Genomic DNA, 24,152 nt, shown 5'->3' with positions numbered 1-24,152 from the left:
GGTGTGTGTCTTTCCAAATTATGTCCAGTGAGGACAATGAGGCACAGGTGTACTCCGATCAAGTTGTAGAAGCATCCTAAGGATCATTGATAGGAGCAGGGTGTACCAAAGCTTAGTTGCAAGTGCCATAACAAAGGATTCAAATATTTTTGTAAATTCAATCCAATTAAATTAAATTTTATGTGTATAATGCTTTTAAAAATTGCAATTCTCGCAAAGCAGCTTTATACAATAAAAAGAAATGATGGAAGGTCGTATGAAATGTGAAAGTATATGAATCAAAATGATCAGATTGTTCCTGATGAGCAAGCCAAGGGCGACTGTGGCAAGGAAAAACTCCCTGGGGCAATAGGAAGAAACCTTGAAATGAACCAGACTCAACGGGGAATCCATCGTTTGTTGAGGGAAAAAAGGTTTTGCTGAGTGTAAAATATAACAAAATGTGTAAAATTTAAAAGGTCAGAAACCTTTTTTTTGGGGGGGGGGTTGTATACACACCCTTTTTTTTATTATGACACCAATATGTAGTAATGTTTCCTTTAAAAATATTAGTAGTCACACTAAATCCTGATGCAATCATGTACATATATTTTTATGCTGAAGTTGTGTTTGTGTATGTGTAGTATATGTTTTACTGTATACAGTACAAACAGTATATATATTCTCTGATTACTGAACAGAGAGTGTACAGTATTTGTATTTGTCTGAATACAAAAAAAGTAAAACTCAGTGTAAACAAGATGTAAGATACTAAACCTTACCATTTTTTCTTTGTGTTAATAATATAGGCAGGGAGGTGCTTCAGGCACATTACACTACAGGTTTTAGCTTTTACCTTTAGATTTTCCCGTCTCTCTCTCTCTCTATATATATATATATATATATACGATAGAATGAGAGAAAGAGAGAATTAAATCCAAGACATGGCCTGTTTGCTACTGAGTCGGCCGGAGAGTTTCTGAACTGATTCGCGCCAATGACTCGCTGAAAAGTGAGAATGAATCCAAACTTACTGATAAGAATCAGTTTAGCGAAAGTTTTCCACAGTAAAGTGTTAATAAAGTGATGAGCTCGCTGAATTGTGCTGGAGCATGTTATAGTGATGAGCTCGGGTAGAGTGTGTGTGTGTGTGTGTGTGTGAGAGAGAGAGATCAGGAGTGAACACTGAGAGGAAGAGAAGGCTGTACTGAGATCGAGACTCGCACAGTCACGTGACTCGGAGAAGTTTTCTATTTTTCCTCCTGTCCTTCTCTCCACGTCGAACAGTGTGTGTGTGTGTGTGTGTGTGTGTTTAGTGTGTGATGTGGATGTGTGCTGGAGCAGAGCACACATCTCCATCAGCACCTTATTGTCTGCCTACTTCAGTCTTCCCGCTCTGATTGGGCTCCACAGGCTGCACTGGATGGTGATGTCTGTATCTCTTAAACACCATGGTCTGGTTTCTGGAGGGGGTTTGCTTCCTGCCAACTTTCTTGGTCATTTGGTCCTCGACCACTTTTATAGTGAACTATCTGATTGCCCTGTTCAGGGGCGATGTCGATGTGATTTTCCCTTACATCAGGTAAGCTCTTGTTTCAGTGCATGGCAGTTCCTTTCTTCCTTTCTTTCTTTCCTTTTTTCTTTCTTTCTTTCTTTCTCTCTTTCTCTTCCTGCAGTGACAGAACCACCTCGACTTTCTGCTCCAGTATTATAGACTTTAATATACTGTATTATAATGTTAATATAACTGTATTATAGTGTGTAATATTTACACACACTTGTGTGTGTGTTGTGTTTGTTGTGTTTCCTGTGGTCCTTGGCTGGGGGTTAATTATTATAACAGCAGCTTCGAGTTTCGTTTCGTTTCGGTTTCTGCTGTAGAAAGCACAGAGCCCCAGTCAGCCCCTGCTAACAGCTCTGTACTGAATTCCTTAACAAATCTGCAAACCTTTTATAGATTCCTTAATAGACTTTTTCTAACTTTTAACTGCGCCTCATTGCCATGACTCTAATCAATAATAAGAAGAACTTTTACACTATTAATAATTAAACCTATATCGTAATGCTTTATAACCTCTTAAACAGAACAGGAATTATACAGATGTGACCCAGAAGACACAATCTACACTATTAAGTCTATCGGCTTGTGTACACCTGACCATCGCTTCATTCTAATGCCTGTATATACTGCTTGTTTAACTTCCCAGAACTGATTTATTCCCCCCTTTCTCGCTACAATGGCGGCACGGTGGCTTAGTGGTTAGCATTGTCTTCTTGCACCTCCAGTGTCCGGCTCGAATCCCTCTTCTGGGTCTGTGTGCATGGTGTTTGCATGTTCTCCTCCTGCTTGGTGGGTTTCCTCCGGGTACACCAGTTTCCTCACATTGTCCAAAGTCATGCAGATTACTCTAATTGGTGTCCCTAAATTGCCTGTAGTGTGTGAATGCACATTTGAATGTTGACAGGAGGTTATATAAATACAATGGTTATCACTGGACTTCATGGTCCCTCATTGGACTACAGAGGTTCCTACAGCAGTTGGGTGGATGGATGTTGTTATAATGTGCACTAGATTGGGGAGTATGGCTGTGCAGATCGCTGTTCATTCAGCTACCAGAACATTAATAAGATCAGATACTTATGTTAAACAGGTACCTGTTCAAGTTTTAAGTTACATTTTAACTTATATATTTTACTTTAATGAAAATTCTGCCCGTAATTTGAATATGTTGATATACAAATCACTTATTTTCAGTGTGTGCTTCCAATTTTTTGGGAATACTTTGGGGAAGAACCACATATTGGTGTGATGATCAGGCGTTCACAAAACATTTGGCTATATATGGTATATTCAAACTAAAGTCTTTCACTAGCTGGGTAAGCACAATGCTTCTAATGCTCGGTTAAGTGATAAAAACCACAAAATTTTTTCGAAACACCTACTTCACCGGAAATCTTATGATCTACAGTTAACTTTATTACTGAGCCTAAAGTGCACTATAGCTACTAACTTCCCTTATTGCCTATTGTTCCTGGAATTGGAACTCTGATCAGGAAAACAGAAAAATAAATGTTTACTGAGTATGAATGAATAAATGCACAAATAAATGTTTAAAAAACAATAAAAATAACGAGTAACTTTTAAATGTGTTTTAGTGATACAGGAGCAACACCTCCAGAGAGCTGCATATTTGGACTTATGGCAACAATTTCAGCTTTTGCAGGTGTGAGATTATTCCTTCTTTTTTTTTACACCACGTACTGATGAAGACCATTAAATTAAATAAAGCATTTTCTCAATATAATTCATATAATCTGTAGGTTGATTCCTTTTCTTATGTTGGTGTGCTGAATGAGGGATGTACGCAAAATGCCTATATTGCAATATAACTTTAAAACACAACATTAAATCTATTAAAATCAATTAGTTAATATGACATGATTACAGATCACCTTGCAATCTTTAAGATTTATGCAAAATATTTTTCATCTGAAAAAGGCCATGTTGCAAATATGTTCCAAATGTTGATAATGCTCCATTTGGTCAAGATTTCGCAAACAAGCTTATTTGTTCTTATTCTTCTACTGGATAATTACTGCAGTGATTAATATGATGTACCTGGCAACAAGTTATTTAACCACACTGACGCAACGAGCAGTCTCATTTCTTAAACAACCATGTCAGAAGACATATCCTGTGTTCATGGCATAGCTTTATGAAATCATGGCATAGCTTCAGAAGGGTCAAAATATTTGCCTGCATTAGGAAAAGAAAACAAAAAAAAATTACTAAAAATAAAATTATTAAAATTGGGTTAACAATTGTCCAATGTAGGTGTTTCCATCAATAGATTTTTTTCTTTCCTGATGGCACAGGCATATTCCAAGAAGAATTTCATCTCTGGAACTCTGGATAGAAATACATATTGTGACATTGCATAAGCTTTGCAAATTGCAAATTATGCCACATGAATGCATGTTTATAATCAAAGCAAAAAGTGTCCCACTTAAATATTAGTTTTTATCTATCTATCTATCTATCCATCTATCTATCCTTTATGTGTTATATATATATATATATATATATATAAAACACACACACATATATATATATATATATATATATATATGTGTGTGTGTGTGTGTGTGTGTATGTGTGTGTGTACTTTATATATTCAGCCAAAAAATGTATACAAACTTCAGGGGGGGGGGGAGTGTAATGGATATTATATATATATATAAAATATTCATCATATCCTATTATTATCACAAAATTAGATAGATTAGATTTAGTGTTACGATATTTATGCAAGTTTTTCTTCTCCTAAAGTGTGTGTACATTTACATTTTTTTGCATGCTCTTTACTGGCTAACAATTTTTTTCAGTGCATCAGTTTCATTTCTCTTTCTGTAAAAAGATGAAAGCATTTCTCCTCAATGCATGACACAGCTGGAAAATCTTGAGTTCAAACAAAACCAAACCCCAACCTGCAGCTTGAGAAATGAAACACAAAAAAGACGTTATCCAGGGTTTTCCAGCATTTCACAACCATACCAGATCACGTTATGTTTTGGCCTCTATATGCACTGTGTACTTTGATGAGCCACAGTATGCCTGGTGTTCTCACACATATTCACTTTATCTTTTCTAGGGTTTGCCACCATGTTTGCTAGATATATGTTTGTGCAGAAGCTGATTGAAAAAACAGGTGGTGTGTCTTCTTGTCTGAACGTAGCTGCTTTTATCGTCGCCATATTTTCTTGTATAGGAATGTGCTTTGTGGCAACATTTCAGGTTTGTTCACACCCATGTTTTCTGTGATAATATCATCTTAATGATAATAATAATAATAATAATAATAATAATAAATAATATTGAAGTGGTATCTTATCCAGTCCTAGTGGCTGGACCATGTTTACTTTACGTGCTGTATAATCTGGAAAAGGCACAGCACACGCTTACATTTTCTCAAAATATGTCAGAGCTCCATGCTGTGTTTACTTTGTGTTTTCACCAAATCGTGATGTTCTGTTTTACAGTGCATGCAAACACTAAACTTCTATTTGTTTTAGGAGACAGAACTGACGCCTGTCCATGATTTCGGAGCCTTAATGTTCTTCGTTTTTGGAGTGATTTACATCATATTACAGACTATAATCTCATACAAGTCTCATCCTTATGGATCTTCAAAGCGCATGTGTCGTATTCGTGCTGTGTTCTCCTTCGTGGCTTTCTTGGCAGTAATTCCAAGTATCCTTCACATTCGTACATTATCATATCACTTATAATTTACTTCAACAAGACCAGTGCTGGTTGTTTTTTCCTTAACCATTCTCACAGCCCTTATTTGTGCATCATTTGTGAAGCTAACCAAATTGCACTGGAACCCAGAAGACAAGGTGGGCCATAAACACAGGATGTTTCAGTCCGCACTAAAATCGGCCGTCTCTATTAACAAGGCCACAAATAAAGACAAGGTTTTGTCTCTCTACATTTCCAGGACTACACTCTACATGCTGTGAGCGCCGTGAGCGAGTGGACAGCTGCCTTCACGTTTATCTTCTTCTTCTTCACATACATACAGGAGTTCAAGGTTTGTTAACAGAATACTTGTATACTTTTATTAATTGTTATTAATCCTCAATTATGTTCAAGCAACATCAAACTTTTTCAGTTTATTGCATGTTGCTCACTCTTTTTTTATTCTCTTTTACAGCAGTTCTCTTTGAAAGTGAATGTCCAGTTACTGGAGTTTACATGAGTCCGACATGTCAACATCATTGTGAGAGTTTATATGAGTTTAGTGTTGTCATTTTTTTTGAGGAAAAAAAAATCAAATTGTGATGATTTTTATATGCAAATTTTATTTTTATACGTTTCTATGTTATTTAATCAAACACACCTAACAAACAAATTAAGCACATTCCAAATGAAGATCTTTAATAATACATTTTATAGTGTTTGCACTTTAACCTGTGTTGCTGCAATGCTGACAGTACTCCAGCAATAAAAGGATGTAATTACACAACGTGCACGACTCCTGTGTTGGGAAATAAAGGATGTTATCCTCGTGTGTTTAGAGATGGTATGAGCTTGTGACCACTCTGATTTCATAACATGTTTGTAAAAAATATATATATATTCGCTTTATACATACACATACATTCCACATGTAGGCGTGGTGACACCAGTGTACATCAATACACACTGTCTGTTCAAAAGGGGAAATGAGGAAAATCACGACCTTTTTAAACATTTATAAGAAACTAGTCCAGTTCTCGTCTTGTCTAATTCTATACATTTCAAAACCTTTACTATTACATGAAGAGAGATGTGTGGGTTTCCCCACACACAGCCACAGTCTAAGGCACATCCAAGCCACTCACATGGAACAAGTGTAGCCCGTGTGAGCGCCCAGGGCATAAGCGTGTACACTACATACATTTACCCTGTACAGAGTCAAGCTCTCAGCAAGCCAGTTCAGTATCAAGACCATGGTTAGGTCAGAGGTCAGGGCTAATCAGTCACTGAAAGACGATTCACTGTCTGAGCTGTCATCTTGTTCTTCAGTCACCTTCTTGCCACAGTCTGGGACCGGAGCGTCTGGTGAACTGTGGAAAAAAAAGACAAGATAAAGCTTGGAATAAACGGTCTCTTGTTGTCAGTGTTAGGGAACGTTACTTTTTAAAGTACAGTAACTAATTACATTACAAAATTACTGTCTTCAAAAAGTAATCAGTAACATTACAGCGTTACTTTCTGATAAAAGTAACTAGTTAGAGTACTTTTCCATTGCAGGAAATGAAAACTCCTTTGTGATTCCTCATGCATTTTGTTTTAGTCAAGACCTTTATAGTTATTCTACCATCATCACTCAGCGAAGTTTGGCCCATAATCTGTTAACTACTAATACCCCCATCTCACCTGCGCGGTTTCGCGCGATGGCCGTGAGTACGGTTCATGTATTTCATGATTCATCATGATTTACCGCGAGTTTTGGCGCTGTGATTAGGTTTCCATCTTTCCGCGTGTCGGTCCTCGCATAGTCAAACCGCATAGGTGAGATAGGGGTATAACAGCAGGAATAACAGAGGGGGGTGGGTTATCGGGGGCGGGGCTTGTAGGACGACTTTCTCACACACACACACACACCAATGGATTGGAAATGACTGCTGTCTGGCTCACGGATTACATAAATTGTCTGAATAACTAAGTAACTTGACTATTTAAATGGCGGAGCTAACGCATTAGATTACTCGTTACATTAAAAAAGTAATCAAAGTACTCTAACATGTTACTTTGTAACGCATTACACCAAACACTGCTTGTTGTTGAGTATGGCTTTAAAATTCGGTCAGTAAATTGTCAGTAAATTTTTTCCCTTTGTTCTGCCATTATCTGAGCTTCAAATCAGTGTTGCCTCTTAACTAGAGTTTGTTTGCCATTTGCTGGTAACAGACTCAAAAAAAACAAAAAACAGATGGTCCCAGACTTGCAGTGAGGGTAACATTCTGAGACCCATACCATATGCTGTAAATATCATGTCATAATTATTTAATATACAATTATGATGCAAAAATGAATGTACAGAACTGTGCAAATGTCTTGAGCCATCTTTTTCCTATAAAGTTTTATGAAATTAAATTATGTACATTAAATGACAGGACTGGGAACAAGTGTTTGCATAGACTGCAAAGTGCCTAAAGATACCATTTTAAAAATTAGTTGTTTATGTAACAAACACAGCAGCAACCTCATTTCCCCTCTCGTCTGTTCCAACCACTCATCATTCAGCCTCACCAGTATACTAATCACTGGCCTGATTATTTGTACTGGTTTCCCACTGGTTCATGCCTTAAGTTAGATGTTTTTTATGCTTGAATGATTCATAGGTCACTGTGTGGCTTAACAAACTAAAAACATTTCTCTGAAACTGGTCAAATTCAGGGACTGGACTGAAAATGAGAGACAAAAAAAGTCCCTCTGAAAGCCTGGAAAACTATTCCTTTACACACCATTAAAATTACAAGAGAGTCTGGCTCTTTGGAAGCAAAATATGAGGAAATGAATGAGATGTAAACATTCACAGTTGTTTACTGTATATGGCAACCTGGGGGCGTTTCTTTATGCAAATGAGTGTGCACAAACAGAGCTGTTAAAATGTGTGAGATGAATCAACACCCGTTGTGTACAGATGACAAACACCAGTTTCTATTTGCGTGTGATAAATGAGATATACACACACATTATATACATAAAAATATATTACATAAAAATAAGTAAAAAGACAAACATTCTACTCACTCTAAGAGACTGGGGTCTAAACCATCAAGAATCATTTTGTTTTTTATTGCCATGACCGGAACACCCTTTGAATAAAGATGAAACAGCAGTAACTGTTAGTCTCGGGTAGCTGATTGATATTCTTTACACAGTAATGAAACAGTGGTTACCGTAAGTATCTAGCAGACAAAGAATAAAGAATGAAGACGTACCACTTGAACCATTTTAAGGTATCTGGCGTATCGTGGGTCCTTAGCTACAGTCATCACATTGTCTGCCTTTTGCCCCTGAGCGCCTTCCTGCCCCTGTCCAGGACCCTGCATGCAATAAAGAATAATCTAATAACATATAAATGTACTGTAAATCAACATTCAATTTTTTTTTTTTTATTCTTTAAATGAATACAGGCACAGAAACACAAGCTTTGGAAGTGATGTAAGATCACTTCATTAAATTTGTACATTTAAACATTAATTTAATTACACTGACTACAGTATTCGCTTATAAGCATGACTTTATATCTCTCTGTAAACAGGAAAGGAACTTTCCTGTAAACATTCCTGTTTACGTCACTCTGTAAACTGGAAAGGAACAGGGAGCTGAGAAGACGACCAGGTTGACTAGGTGGAATTTCACAGGTGAAGATGTGTTTTCTGTGGGTTTTACCAGTTTAAGGTGGGGAATTACAAGTTTCCCTCAAACACAGCCTGATTGTTGCACCTAGTGGCCAAAAAGGAGAACTGCAACAAGAGCTACAATCTGTGTGCCCCATGCGCACAAGGGGAGCCGACACATACTTAATGACCACTTTGTCAGATTTGACGCGGTCAGCTACAAATATCACACTAGGGTTTGTACATTAGAGTGTGAAATACTTGTTTCTCCAAGCTAAGGCTGAGGAAAAACACAAATATGTGTTTTCATTTCCAAGGCTTCATCTTTTGTGCAAATTTCAGGTCTTAAATGTGGTTTTAAAGATTAGTTGGGCTGGACATTATCCTAAAACTCATCAACCCTGGTTAACAGATATTAACTTCAAACTTCAAAATTCCCAAATGTGTATTACAAGGTTTATCTAAAAATTGTGCTGTTGATTTAATTTAGTTACATACTATGTCGTCATTAACGTCATCCTAAAAGAACTACTTCTGTGGGCAGGAGTCACTACGGAAAAGTGCTGTGTCATCTTCAGTTATTGATCTACTGATGACGCTGTTGGGCCCTTGAGCAAGGCCCTTAACCCTGCCTGCTCCAGGGGTGCTGTATAATGGCTGAACCTGCACTCTGACCACAAACTATTAACAAGTTACAACAAGTTAACAAGGACCAAGGCTCCTGAAACTCATTCACAAATAATTCTACTTCACCATGTGTGTGAGATCATGTTGGGCTTTTGTGGTGTTTGCTTTACCTCAGAAGGAGGAGAAGGAGCAGCTGTGACTGCTGAAGGACTGGATCCCACTGCTGGCCCGTTGGTCTCAGTAGGAAGCCTCTGATCCACTCCGTTAACTGTGACTTCCTCCAGGCCAGGGATTGACGACAGCTTCAAAATATGACAGAGAGAAAAAAAGAGAGAGAGAGAGAGAGTGTGTTTTGAGTTTTATACACCCTTTATTGTAAGAAAATTTTTTAATTTTTACATTTATGTGTATACAGTATACGCACACATATATACATACTGCATACATACATGCACGTACACACACTATTTATACATACACACATACACTAATATATTAAGATATGTACAGTGGAACCTTGGATTACGAGCATAATTCGTTCGGAAGCAGGCTTGTATTCCAAAACACTTGTAAATCAAAGTAAATTTTCCCATAAGAAATAATGGAAACTCAAATTATTCTTTCTACAGGCCCAAAAAATAAATACATAAAAATAATTAATCCATAATGTAAAGTAAAAATTTAACTAATTAACGTGCACTTTACCTTTAAAAAAGTAAAAATAAATCCTGACAGATAAGTGTTTTTGTTTACGCGCGCAGGCGCTGTGTGTATGTGTGTGTTAATCCAAAGTAAGAGGAGGAATCAGCCCCTTCTGTGTGCCCCTTCCCATCTTACAGAGTAAACCTTTTTACACAAACACTGTTTTGTTGGAAAAAATAGCAAGGAACATCGCAAATGACACTCGCGTGAGCACATACTACCGAAATCACTGCTGTAAAGTAAAACAAATTAACCTGCACTTTACCTTTGAAAAGAATCGCGACAGAGCAGTGTTTTTGTGTAAAGCAGAGTGCTTGTGTGTGTGTGTGTGTGTGTGTGTGTGTGTGAAGCTGAGAGGGGGTGGAGGGGAGGTGTAAAGGCAAGAGTGTGTGTGTGTGTGTATGTAAAGCTGAGAGGGGTAGGGGTGGTGTAAAGGCAATAGTGTGTGTGAAGGAGCACGGTGTCAAATTACTCGTGCGCATACACAGCAGAACAGGCTGAAATAGACAGGGAGAGGGAGAATGAATCTTTAACCTCTATAATGAGACTTTCTTTTGCTTTACACACGCACACACACGTGTGTTATAAGAAACACTACACGCGCACTATACACACACGCATACAAAAACAAAATAAAATATGTTTTTATTAAATCCTTGCTCGTCTTGCAGAACACTCGCAAACCGTGTTACCCCCTCCATTAGGCTTCCCACCCTTCTACTCCACCATTAACAACAATAAACAGAGAAAGAGAATGAGAGAGAGAGAGAGAGAGAGAGAGAGAGAGAGAGAGAGAGATTGCGGGTTGAAGAAGGATACCCTCGGGTGTTGTGTTGTGTGCACCTGGTGCAATCATCAGCTAGGTATGGACATCCAGTAATGCACTCACTTGGGTCACCCTAATGAATAACTCCACAATGACATTGTTGTTGACCAGCTGTTGCTGACCGACTGTCTCAATTATAATTGGTGAAAAAAATTTAGTCATCTTACAGATTCACATGTGTGACAATTTAAATGCATTAAATGAACTGTGGTTAATAACCAGTTATAAATGCAGTGCTGTGCAGTTCTTGACTCTAAATGGTTAGAAAGTGTTGATTCATTTCCATTAACAGAATCACTGACAGTTGTCTTTATGTCTTTATAAGTGCAGATATTAATGTGCATGTTTTAAAAAAAAATTATTTCCATATTAATAAACGTACACAGAAGATTTCATGTGTTTTCTATAAGATGTTTACAATGTATGGAAACAGAGTCAGATGACGTTCTCCTGACTATATCGTTATATGAGAGAGAAAGCAAGAGAGAGTGAACAGAAGGGCTATAGAAGACTAGTTAAAAAAATGTCTGTTCATGGCTGCTGTAACACAAGTGAGAACAAGAACTAATTTATTTCATAATTGTTGTATTTAATTGTTAAAGAACAACACATGAACTTCCACAACATTCACAAATTCAAGGTTCATGTGTAGTTCTTTAACAATTAAATAAAATACTAGTTGGGAATCTGCTGTTACATAAGAGCAATAAAATACTTTAGGGCTTTCTGTTATTGAGAAATCTTAAATCCAGTTCGGTTTGGTAACAGGTCGATTTTCCTGTAACAGCGTGTGTAACATCATGTTTTACACTTTACTGAATTCTTTGTCCAGTTAGATACTGCCTATTACCCACGGTTACATTTTCCTTAATGGGGTCTGTCGAATGCAAACATTTGAAATTATTTACACCACCTAAAAGTAAAGCAAAAATCTTTGCATTTTGTCAAATGAGAAGTCAATACGAAAGAAAAAACTCCAATCTGGAGGTCAGTGTGGTATTCCGTATTGACCCGTGCACGAGTCAGTATGCAGTACCATACTTGAGACCACCTTTACCGGTGAACTCGGGGACAGTTCCTGACCACAGAACACTTGATTAAAAATGAACCAGACTTTAGGTCAAGAAATGATCACCAGGTCACCCCCAGGTAGAATCACACCTTACCTTTGTTTCCAAGATGCTGAGTGTCGTTTCAATTTGCTGGATCCGTAATGATATCGTTGCAAGTTTCTACAGTAAAAAAAAAAAGTGTTATTGTATTATTGTGCATGTAGTCTCAGTCTGTACAGTGGGAGACATGGGTACAATACAAAGTAATGAACTGAACATTAAACTCTAAACACTACATGGTGACAGGATCAAATCAGTAACTCACTATAATTAAAGTTACTATCAAAGTTAAAGCATATTATACTAATCAGCTATAACACCTAATATTGTGTAGGTCCCCTCTTTTGCCACCAGAACAGTGATGCACTGTGTATTCTGACACCTTCCTATCCCGACTAGCATTAACATTTACATCAGTTTGAGCTACAGTAGCTCTTCTATTGGATCGGGCTACATGAGCCAGCCTTCGTTCCCCCATGTGCACCAATGAGCATTGTCCACATATGACCCTGTCAAAGGTTCACTAATTTTCCTTTCTTGAATTACTTTTAGTATGTCCTGACCACTGCAGACCAGGAAGATCCCACTAGAGCTTCAGTTTGGGAGTTGCTCTGACTCAGTCCTGTAGTCACCACAATTTGACCCCTATTAAAGTCACTCAAATCCTTATGATTGCCCACTTTTTCTGCTTCCAACATGTCAACTTCAGAAATAAAGGTTCACCTGCTGACTAATATATCCCACCCGTTATTATAACGAAATATTGAAAATGCAGCTACTGTACTGTAAGAAGGGCCAAATCGTGCTGACTAGACAACTGGGTCAGGGGAACCCAAGAAATGCTGATTGTGTGGGATGTTCCATCGGAGTCACCGATACACACGGGGAGTGAAGGCTGGCCCATCGAGTCTGATCCAATAGGAGAGAAAAGGTGAAACCTACGCGATATTAGACAGGTGCTCACAGATGTTATGGCTGATCAGTCTATAACTGTGTATAAGAGGTTATTAGGCTGAAAGTACACCTGTAACATTCTATAAGTGTGTGTAGATCATCAAGGGTTAATACTGGTATCGGTTACAGAAAGGTGTGATGTATCGTGGTATCGTATCGGCTCAGCTCTAACCTGACAGCATCCCAAACCAAGCGTTAGCGTTAGCATTAGCATTAGCTACCTCCTCGCAGACGGTAGAGAAGCGGTTGAGGAAGCGGACCGTGTGGACGATGAACTGGTTGAGGAAAGCGACGATCCTCCTCTGCTGAATCGCCGGAACCTGCAGGTTTTAGTTTAGCATTTAGCACAAACACACTACAGAAAGAGCTGCAAAACCTTCAGCCAAAACCTTCTCACTGACCTTCCTGAGGTCTACACCAGAACCCACGATCGGTAATCCATCCTCATCCATGATAACAACTCCTCAAAGACTAAAATCAAAGATTTTTAAACGCCGCTTGTGTGTGTGTGTGTGTGTGTGTGTTTATATATTTTTTTAATAGTTAGTATTCAGTAAACATCGCTGTGGAAGAGCTCTTCACGTGACTTTTAGCGTGACCTGTGACGCAACTGTGACCACGCCCACCCCGGAAGTGTAGGCGACAAATTAAAAGTCCTCCCTTTACTAATAACATTGTACATTTTCTCCCCCGTCTTCCTATTCAACGTTATAAACAGACAGGTCTTTGCATTATATTGCAGTCGTTACTTTTACTGGAACACTGAACACACACTGCACCCCAGTGCAGCCGAATGAACCCCCTACCACACACACACAAGGTAGAAACTTCCCAGAAGAGTGGAGGTTGTATAAGGAGGAATGACTATGGAAAGGATTGCTCGTGAACACAAGTGTGATGGTCAGGCCCACGAACTTGAAATCCATACCAAAAAAGAGCTCAAACACTTAATAAGTTACTGAATGACATCACTAGATTGCAAATCCACTGACACGCTGTAATCAAGTGCATCTCTAATTTCAAAGTAGGATATAAGAAAATGAGGTGACACGGTGGTGTAGTGGTTGGCACTGTCGCCTTTCACTTCCAGGGTCCGGGTTCGATTCCCGACTCTGCATGCATGGAGTTTGCATATTTTTCCCATACTTGGTGGGTTACCTTCCAAAGACATGCAGATTAGGCCAATAGGTGTTCCCCAATTGCATGCATGTGTGTGCCCTGTGATGGATTGGTACCTTGTATAGGGTGTGAGTGACTTAGATACAAGAAACAGAATAAAACCATAAAAATAAATGAGAACCATGATCATTTATTTCTTACAGAAAGACCTCTTAAGTCACAGCACCACAAAGTAACCTTTTACACATTTACAAAACACAATTTAAAAACTTTTTTAACAAGTAAATGCTAGAAAAAAATATTCTTGACTGTACAAGATTTATTAATACATACGTCCCAAAATTAGACGAGCAAAGACATGTCTTTGGAAAGCTTTAGTCTTTGACAATTAGAAACAAAGTAGTAAGAAAAAATAATGGTTAATATCCATTAAAAATCTTTTTTTAAAATCCGTAATATACAGTAAAACAGTTGAGAACGAATTATATCTCGTGTGTGAGAGGAAAAGAAAAGGTCATGTTTAGTCGTCCATGGTGAAGTCGAAGGGCTGAAATTCAGCACGGAACTGTTTGGCGAGAGCTTCCTCTTCCTCTCGGCTGCTTTTACACTCCCTCCAGTCTGAGCGTGTTGGCATGTTCAAGACTGCCTCGCTCGCCAGGACCTCTCTGTATACACACACGTGCACACACTCATAATTGTGCATGATTAAGACACGCCAATATGTTCAAACTTAACACTATTGCTCACCTGCCAAACTGTAAAGGGAAATTCTTCTTTATTCTGTAAAACAGCTTCTCTCCCGTGTCCAGCTCCACGTAGAAATACGGAGTTCCGGGTGGAGCAATCTTCAACCCGACACGAGAAAGAGGAACCAGAATCAAACAAAATTCTTACTGAAAATTTATGTATTTCAGTAAAACGCTAATATAACACATATCAGCTTCCTTAGTGAAAGTTCCGGTGACTCGTTTCTCACTGTAAAGATGAAGTGGTGTTACGGTTACAGGTGGTCCATGGTACCTGTTTGAGGTCAGTGTGTTCGGGTATCTCCATCAGCTCCATCTGCTGCTCCTGAGCCTGCACCATGAACGCCTCTTTAATGTCCTCAGTAGTGCATGTGTCCATGGGCACAGGTACCAGCTGCCACACACGTACACGCAAATGGATTACTTGTTACAATAAACCTTTGGATGCTAGTTTGAATGTTTATATTATTCTACATCAGGATTAATAATTATAGCATCAGGCACTAATCCCAAGTGTGATATATAAAAGAAATCACAAAAAGGGAACATGTGTTTTAGAACTACCTACACTAAGAAACTTCAGTGAAACAATCAGTAGGTTGGGTTGCCTGGCATTAAATGTCAGTGACCTGACAGTGCTTCTAGTAATATAAAGCTTGTCTACTAAGATTTTTCCTAACAAAATAACTAATCTTGAATAAAAAAATATATATATATTTTGTTTTGCTATTAATTAACACACTCTAGGGTTATGCAGTGCAACAGAAAAGCATTAGGGCTATTGCCAGGAGATTGACAGAGCTTAATGAAAGAACTCCAGTACAAATAATACATTCATATGTAAATCTGGTCATCATTGGGAATCAATCCCTCAGACTGAGTGTTCTTCAGGACAGACAGTGTTTGTCTGCTCAGACTTAAACTGATGACGATGATGTAAGTAAGCCTGTGCACCAGCAAAGAACTGGAGGCTCTCAGATCTCCACTGCTTCCACTGGGGTAGTGCAGACTTAATCATTTTAATTTACGTGGGGCTGCTGGGACGACCCTGGGTCTCTACGGGTTCGTCCATTTGTGCAGCTGCCACGACCATCCACACGCACAAACAACTCCAACAGGTCATCTTGACCCTTAACACACCATCAGTAGTAAATATTGAACAGAGGGAGAATCACAACACCTGAAGCTGAAGGTGCTGGCTGCGGTAATTCCTCTCGAACAGGACACAGCGCCGGCCGCGGCTCTTGTACAGATTCCTGAGGGCACTTTTGTATTTCTGGAGCTCGTCCACCGCCTCGGATGGCAGCTCCACCACCGACTGGTAATGTCCTATGGGTAGCAGCAGCACGTGGTCCGGGGTGAGGGAGCCTTTAGCCAGCGCCATGTAACACTGAGTGGGAAACACACCACAGCCTTTAGAATTAAACTCAATTCTGTTCCATTTTATTCATAAGTGGTTATTGTTGCAAAGAAGCTTTTGTTGCAAAAAAAAGCTTTACAGAATAAAAAAAATACAGAAATTAGTTTGAAAAGCGTGAGGAAAGATGTATAGACCACAATTTTCAGATTATCCCTGATGAGCAAGCTGAGGGCGACAGTAGCAAGGAAAAAACTCTGAGGCAAGAGGTCAAATCCTTAAGAGGAACAGACTTAACAGGGAACCCATCCTTATTTGGGTTATAACAGATTAGGGATTAAACAGAAGTCATACTGTGTTCTAGGAGGCTGGAGGTTTAATACATCATGAAAAGTGTTTAAATTAATATGTCGTTATTGGAGTCTTTGGTGCAAAACAGTTTGTTGGAATTTCAGTCCTGAACAGAATCAGAGCATGAGCTTAATACAGAGAGAGAGAGAGACAGAGAGAAAGCGTGCATGAGTGCATGAGTGCATGTGTGTGTAGGGCAGGCACAGAATCTAAAGCAGTCAGAGTACAAGGAACTCACGTGCGTGCCGATGCTGATGACAAGGTGTTTCTCCACCTCAGGACTGGCTAAACAGAACCAACATGGTCCGGTAGGCTGAGCTAAAGACAGAGGATCAGATTACTACAAGGAAAAAAAAAAGATATACATTTGAAAATGCTGAGTGATGAGTAGATGCAACTTACGAGGTTTGCGAGGGTATTTTGGCTGAAAGGATCCGTCGCCCTCTGATGGCCTCTTCCTCCCTGCACCCGGATGCTGCTGGTGTCGGTGCTGCTGTGGCTTCTTCTGTCCCAGATCGAAGAAGAACTGAGAAGCTGGTTCCTCCTGCGCAACAGACAATAAATGTTAAGCCACATCTCAGAAAAGGAAAAGGAAAGTAAAATACTATTGTCTACTGTTGGATTTTAACATTGTATTTTTTCTCCTTTAACAAACACTCATACACTGAGGAGGTAGGAAAAACCATGTCTTGTCTGGGAAATTCTGACGGCGGTTGGAAACACGCACCTCTTCGGCAGCTGCAAACGGAATTGGTTTCTCCTTTTTGCCCTCCTTCATCGGTTTCCTATAGGGATTCTCAGTGACATCCTCTGGCTGTTTGACCAACGCTTTTGGCTCCATATTCTTCATCGGGACAATGTTGAATGCATACAAGTACTAAATAAAAAATTACAAAAGCAATGTTTCTGACTGTTCATCCCACAACTCAGAACTGGGACTCAAAAATAAATAACTTCAGCACGAATTAGGACCTTTTTCTTCCCAGGATTGTTAACTGAAGCCAGCGCGATGAATCTACTGACATGCTGTGCGTTCTCCTGAAGTACTGTGTGGTTTCTGTACAATGCAATGAACAGAAATTAACTAACAAATGTACAATATTATCACATAATAACAAAAGAACAGTCATCAGACATCCAAAAGACACACCTGTAAGGCAGACGTTCATAGTAAACTCCTTCCAATCCAGCGAAGTGGTAGCGAGGTTTTAGCTTTTCAGCCAGATTTCCGATAGAGGGAACGCCACAGAATTTGGTGTCGATTTCCTGAAATGGAAATGAAACCGGTTATGGAGGTAAAACATCTACAGATATACAGAAAACCATATCTGGACATGATGACGTTCAGTTTTATGCAGAAGGGACTTGCCGGGTTGTTCCCGTACTGCCACACTCCTCTAGGCCACTGTGAGGTCAGGAGGATGTCAACTCCTTTAAACTTCGAGTTGGACACCAGGGGAGTGATGAGGGCTGTGAGATCTTTCGGGGTAAAACAGTGAGCCGGAGCCGGCTCCTGCTGAGCCTCTCTGCCGCTGACATACACAACCTGCAGACCTGACGCTCCTGTGAAAACGCCTCTCCGTCCTGAAATCCACACAATCATGGCAGTGAGTCATTTCGAGGAAAAAATAGGCACCCTTGATATGATGTTAAATATCTGTTTATATGTGTTTAAACTTTAAAGCACTTTTTAAATAGTCTATACTAAACCACACCATAGTTTTCTGACAAATCTAACACCAGCACTGTTCTTAATAAATAAATAAAGAGAAGTTCTCACCTAAATAGGTGATATTTTCAGCCAGTTCACATCCATCAGAGCTGGGGAAGTATTTCACCGTCTCCTGGCTCGCAGCTCCCAGAAGGTACGTGTGAATAGGAGCTAAAGTGTGAATAATTTCAGAAAGCTTTCACTCTGTGCCACTGAAAGACTCTGTATTACAAATCACTCTAAGAAGTGATGTGAAAAAGCTTTTAAAGCTATCATACCTTTCTTCGCTCCAGACTTGTACGCCGCCCATTCAGCTTCGGCCTCAGGGGACTTGCCAAAGAAATCCCCAACGCATAACAGCAGCTGTGAAAGAAACAGTAAGAGTGTCTCTGTCTCTCTGTGATGCCCAAACTCAGGTCATGTGTATACACACCTGTACACTGACTTACATCGAACTGTCCGCTCTTTTTTTGGATTGTGTTCACCCGGTTGAATAACGCACTGATTCTGCCTTCGACATCACCGCAAGCTAGGCTTCAAAAATAAAAATAGATCAATAAACACTCCATTAAACCAAATGGAAGCGTGAAAAGCACGTGGCTTTACTCCAGTGCACTGCGCAGTGTTGCACAGCGCGGGGATTGAAAAAGATTTGTTAAAAGCGAGGCTTAAATTAACAAAAGATGCAAGAGTTAAACAAATCAGACAGAAACTTACACTCTTAAAGGTTTTTCTTCCATCCCACCAACAAAAGAAAAATCACCTCCGATTTGTTTATTTCCAGTTTTAAAAAAGCTCTACAGTCCGCTGACATATTAAGCCCGGGTGGAAACAAAAGACCGATGATTTGTTGTCCGCAATATTAGTGCCTGAATATAACTGTCAGGAAAACAGTTTACACATAAAGTAAATGAGATTATATATAAATAATAATAATGATAATAATAATAATAACAATAATAATAATAATAAACTGTGAATATATACGTGTTTTATTTTTTTACGCTTCTTCAGTTTCCACACGGGAGAAATATCTGAACGCACCCGTGACTCGTATTAGCACTGCTAGCTGTTTATTGTTTTATTTATTATCGCTTGATAAATGTATTGCTTCACCGTGAGATTTGTTGACAAATATTTATTAAAGAATAAATATTTTAAAAAGAATATACATAAACTGTAATTCAGTTTGACAGTATAAATCGGAATATTTATTTATAAAAGTCTTTCTATAAAAATTCCATTCTTTTTAAAAACGGCCTACTTGCTCACATTATAATTGTTTTGCCTTTTTCCTCTTTGTCCTACAAATTATATGCTTCCTAAACTAGAAATCGAAAAATGTGAGAAAAACGAATTCTATGACGTGGCTGTGACGTAGCCCGGTCAGCTGACCAATCAGGAAGTAGTTTGAACGCGACACTACGGTTTGTTTATAGTTATAGTGTAAGTATAGTTTTCTTTTGCCCGTAACAATATTTATCGAGAGTTACATAGCAATGGACAAGTCACTGTGTGCAGTAACACGTGAACATGTTAAAAAGCAGCTCATTTTTGTTTTGTGCGGTATTTCGTTCAGGGAGTAAGGAGTTCACTAAACGACTTTAGCTTGTGCATGAGCAGATGAGTGCTGCAACTGTTCTCGGTCCCTGCTGGCTTAAACAATTCCATATATAGGCTTCGGATGTGGGTGTAGCAGCAGAAATGTAAACAGAAACACAATCCCACAGACAGTAACACGTGGACACTCCAAAACAACAACAACAACAAAACAAAAAGCTGCAGCAATGTCGTCGCCTGAGCAGCTTGTCGAGATTGTCATGGAAGACCGATCATACAATGTGAGTAAGAGCAAGCTGATCGAGAAGAGCGACTACTTCCGGGCGCTGTACAGCTCAGGCATGCGGGAGGCTGGAGAAGATTCAGTGCAACTGCAGGGACTGAGTGTCCCAGGCCTCGAGCTCGTCCTGGAGTTCATTAACACCTCCGAAGTTCAGGTGGTCAACGAGACCCTGGAGGATCTGATCGAGGTGGCGTCTTTCCTGCAAGTGATGCCCATCCTGAAACTTCTTCTGTCTGAAATCCGTTTAGACAATTGTGTCGAGGTCTTCAACCTCTCAGAGATCTATGGCACCCACGAGCTGCGCACGGCATGCCTCAAGTTCATGAGCTGCCACTACCACGCCATGCTCCGCAGACCCGAGTTCCACACTCTGCCCGCTGAACTGTGTGGGCAGATCAGAGAGATGCGGATGAGAGGCACTGCCACGCTGGTGGCAGTCGGAGACTTTGTGGGCACCTGCCTGGGCACCGCTGGTCAGGAGGAGCCGTGGTCCATGCTGCGCTACGGGGAGCGAGAGCAGCGCTGGAGGCCGCTCACCAACAACCTCCCTCCAGACATGGTTAATGTCAGAGGGTATGGTTCTGCTGTTCTTGACAACTACCTTTTCATCGTCGGTGGCTACAGAATGGAAAGTCAAGAGATTGGTGCAGCACACTGTTACAATCCGTGCAGAAATGAATGGACTGCTATATCTCCTTTGAACCAGAAAAGGTACCACATTAATATATGATGCACGGAGAAATCACATCTCCTATCTTGGTGCTATTTATACTCAGACGTGTTGTGCTTATGCTCAGGGCAAAGTTTAAGCTGGTGGCGGTGAGTGGGAAGCTGTATGCAGTGGGAGGACATGGGTTAAGTACAGTGGAGTGCTACGTTCCTGAGCAGGATTGGTGGACCTGCGTTTCCTCCATGCCTGATCCGTTAACTGAGTTCTCTGCATGTGAATGCCAGGGCATGATCTATGTTATGGGTGGTTACACAGCCAGAGGTGTGTATTTACACACACATGCACACTTAAAGGAAGCAGTACAATGACCTCAGAGGTAGACTTACTCATAGTCAGTTATGTAAATCATTGTAAGCCTTGTTGTTTGGACATGGTGTTTAACCATATTATTTCTCTTTATCCCTGGCAGACAGGAACATGAGTGTGTTGCGCTACTGCCCCACATCAGACACGTGGTCTGTGCTTCACAAATGTTCGGCGCATGTGCGGAAGCAGCAGATGCTGTCCGTAGAGGATGTCATCTACCTGGTGGGTGGCTACACACGTGAGCTGCAGAGAGCCGAGCATGCCAGCGCCAACCCTGCCGAGGATGTGCTGACGGTGCAGTCGTATATCGTGCACAATGGTGAACGGCTGCGGCTGCGAGCGAGCGCATCAAAGTCAGGCCTGAACCTGACTTGTGCTCTGCATAATGACGGCATATATATCATGAGCTGTGACTTTGGACCGCGCACCAGCCTTGAGCACCGTGTCTTCCTTAAATACAACGTGTTTAGTGATGCATGGGAGGCCTTTCGACGCTTTCCCCCACATGGCCATAACGTCCTGCTCTGTTCTCTCTACCTTCCCAACATCCTTTAAACCACGAGAATTGAAGATAATGTTTGTGAAACCACACATGATGATAAAGGACCTGAATCTCTGATAAACACTACAGAAGGTGGACTGATTCATAATTGTGCTAGAGCTGACCTAAGTGCAATAACAGTTTTTAACACTCTGTCATACCTGTGAAAGCTATACCAGTACGAATGAACTGAGGAACTTTGTAGAACATGCAGGAAACACTCACTGGGAACAAATGCACTGCTGTAGCAGTTTTCTCAATTTTGCACAAAACCTACTAATGCACTTAGTAATGCACACAAGTATTTCTGTATACACAGGAACGTCACTGACACACAGGTTACTGATGCACTTGGCCATTGAGCCATGGATTTACACAGCCATAATTGTGCTTGAACACTAGAAGTTCTAATAGTCAAAAAGTCACGTCCAGTGAACTGTTAAAAAAAAATGACCACATATGCCTTAAATTGACCACAAACATGACCAAAACATATAACTTTTTTTTAAGGGTTAGTACATTAGATGAAGTAAAAAGATCACAGTGGCATTTTTGGTAGGACAGGTTTGGTGTGCCTTGACTTGTCATGAATATGTGCCTTAAAGAGGTCAATAAAACATGCAGGACTAGTAGGTGAATACACTGTTGAATAACATTTCAATTTGTCCGCAATCACACACACACACACACACACACACACAGTTATAGTATATCTACCTTAATGGATGCAAATGCCACACAGTGTTGTGAGGGATGATTGTGTGAGATGGAGATGAAACTGATGAAGCTCCATCTTAAAAGAACACTGAACAGAGACGACAGTAGAAACTTGCATTGCAACTAAGCGTATTTTATATTGAAAGCATTATTTTCTGTGTACATTAGCCATATTTTTTTCAGTGAAATTGCACATTATTCCGAATTAGCCAGTTGATCAGTTGAAACAAGAATGTACCATTAAAAAAAGATCTAACATAAATTTGGACTTTAGTTGATCTAATTGCAATCAGTGGCTCTGAGTTATATGACTTTAAAGAAGGAAAAATTCACAGCTCAACCTATAAAAGCTTTTGTTAATAAGTCACAAATTAGTTTAATACTCATTTAGAAGAAAATTTGTACTATTATATGGCCACTATGTGGTGCTATACCTTCATTTTAAAATCATTCAGAATATAAAATGTGTGCTGTAGTTGTGATGCAACATCCAATCAAGCTATAATTAAAAATGAGTTATAACAAAATAAATCTTTTTACTAATTAATTAAAAGGCAGATTATTTATATATGTAGCACTTTCACATTTTAGTGTAGGTTTTGAAAGCAGACTCATATACCTTATATACAGTGTATAGTTGCTGAGTTTGCTAAACTGGACAGAAAAAGTGTGTTAGTATTTAAAATATTATTAATTTAACATTACTAATTTATTGCATTTATTTAGCATTTTATAGGATTACAGTCAACTAAATATTAAATTAGGTGACACTGTGGTGTAGTGGTTAGCACTGTTGCCTTGCACCTCCAGGGTCCTGATTCCCGTCTCTGTGTTCATGGAGTTTGCATGTTCTCCCCGTGCTTGGTGGATTTCCTCTGTGTATTCCGGTTTCCTCCCACAGTCCAATAGTCATGTAGGTTAGGTTTATTGGTGTTTAAAAAATTTCCTGTAGTGTGTGAGTGTGTGTATGTGTGTGTGCCCTACGATGGATTGGCACCCTGTCCAGGGTCTACCCCGCCTCGTGGGTTAAGTCTCCTAGGATAGGGTCCAGTCTCCCTGCGACCTTGAATACAGGATAAAGGGCTGTAGACAATGAGTGAGTGAGTAAATATTAAATTGTTATGTTATGATTGAAAGAAAAGAAAATTTTGTTTATCTGTGTCAAGCATAAAATCTGTTCTTGGCTAGGAGTCTAGTTTCTAGGAGGAAACAAAATTATTGGCCAATAAAATGAACACCATTTTTGCATTATACAGTATGTAATTATATAAATGACATAAAAATGGCCCAAATTATAACTGTACTGCTGAATACAAGAATGCTGAACAATTCTTAATGTCTCAGAATTGATCTTGTTCCATGCAGAAATGATTTCTGTCTTTAGTGCAGGGGTTCTCCTGGCCCGATCCTCATAAATGTCTCGCTTTAGATGAGCCTTGAGGAAAAAACTTGAGTAGTGGTACATCTGGTTCTGTTTGACTGAAGCCATCTTGTGTGTGAGATCCAAAGAAAAATGTCAAATTTCATATAAGAAAGAATACCTTTGGATCCCGATTCTTGGGTCTGTATTCAGGTCATTGTTACTTGCTGAGATTACGTTAATTGCAGTGTGAAGAAATAGACATCAATGCTA

At 39.6% G+C, this 24,152-nt stretch overlaps 4 protein-coding genes across 4 annotated transcripts; 2 read left to right on the top strand and 2 right to left on the bottom strand.

The window, feature by feature from the left end:
* The first annotated feature begins 1,214 nt into the window (after positions 1 to 1,214).
* On the top strand, positions 1,215 to 5,867 carry dram1 (DNA-damage regulated autophagy modulator 1). The gene is made up of 7 exons (XM_053484944.1): positions 1,215 to 1,561; positions 3,136 to 3,203; positions 4,632 to 4,774; positions 5,053 to 5,230; positions 5,321 to 5,379; positions 5,481 to 5,573; positions 5,697 to 5,867. Exons 1-7 carry the CDS (start codon positions 1,431 to 1,433, stop codon positions 5,739 to 5,741), a joined length of 717 nt encoding a protein of 238 aa, XP_053340919.1. The 5' UTR covers positions 1,215 to 1,430; the 3' UTR covers positions 5,742 to 5,867.
* On the bottom strand, positions 5,825 to 13,679 carry washc3 (WASH complex subunit 3). Its single transcript, XM_053484960.1, has 7 exons — positions 13,500 to 13,679; positions 13,320 to 13,418; positions 12,199 to 12,264; positions 9,675 to 9,806; positions 8,476 to 8,580; positions 8,285 to 8,349; positions 5,825 to 6,591 (listed from the first exon to the last, which is right to left on the bottom strand). The coding sequence occupies exons 1-7, from the start codon at positions 13,548 to 13,550 to the stop codon at positions 6,501 to 6,503; spliced, it is 609 nt and encodes a 202-aa protein (XP_053340935.1). The 5' UTR covers positions 13,551 to 13,679; the 3' UTR covers positions 5,825 to 6,500.
* A 708-nt stretch (positions 13,680 to 14,387) lies between these two features.
* Positions 14,388 to 19,203, bottom strand: cwf19l1 (CWF19 like cell cycle control factor 1). Its single transcript, XM_053514554.1, has 14 exons — positions 19,100 to 19,203; positions 18,832 to 18,916; positions 18,661 to 18,745; positions 18,452 to 18,553; positions 18,041 to 18,255; positions 17,822 to 17,937; positions 17,644 to 17,728; positions 17,399 to 17,548; positions 17,074 to 17,215; positions 16,910 to 16,989; positions 16,144 to 16,353; positions 15,238 to 15,357; positions 14,965 to 15,062; positions 14,388 to 14,882 (listed from the first exon to the last, which is right to left on the bottom strand). The coding sequence occupies exons 1-14, from the start codon at positions 19,120 to 19,122 to the stop codon at positions 14,738 to 14,740; spliced, it is 1,656 nt and encodes a 551-aa protein (XP_053370529.1). The 5' UTR covers positions 19,123 to 19,203; the 3' UTR covers positions 14,388 to 14,737.
* A 583-nt stretch (positions 19,204 to 19,786) lies between these two features.
* On the top strand, positions 19,787 to 22,440 carry klhl42 (kelch-like family, member 42). Its single transcript, XM_053514477.1, has 3 exons — positions 19,787 to 20,936; positions 21,023 to 21,216; positions 21,365 to 22,440. Exons 1-3 carry the CDS (start codon positions 20,170 to 20,172, stop codon positions 21,814 to 21,816), a joined length of 1,413 nt encoding a protein of 470 aa, XP_053370452.1. The 5' UTR covers positions 19,787 to 20,169; the 3' UTR covers positions 21,817 to 22,440.
* Positions 22,441 to 24,152: the final 1,712 nt, after the last annotated feature.

This window comes from Clarias gariepinus, chromosome 2 (genome assembly GCF_024256425.1).
Source record: "Clarias gariepinus isolate MV-2021 ecotype Netherlands chromosome 2, CGAR_prim_01v2, whole genome shotgun sequence".
Lineage (NCBI taxonomy): Eukaryota > Metazoa > Chordata > Actinopteri > Siluriformes > Clariidae > Clarias > Clarias gariepinus.
This window is presented reverse-complemented; position numbering and strand designations above follow the sequence as displayed.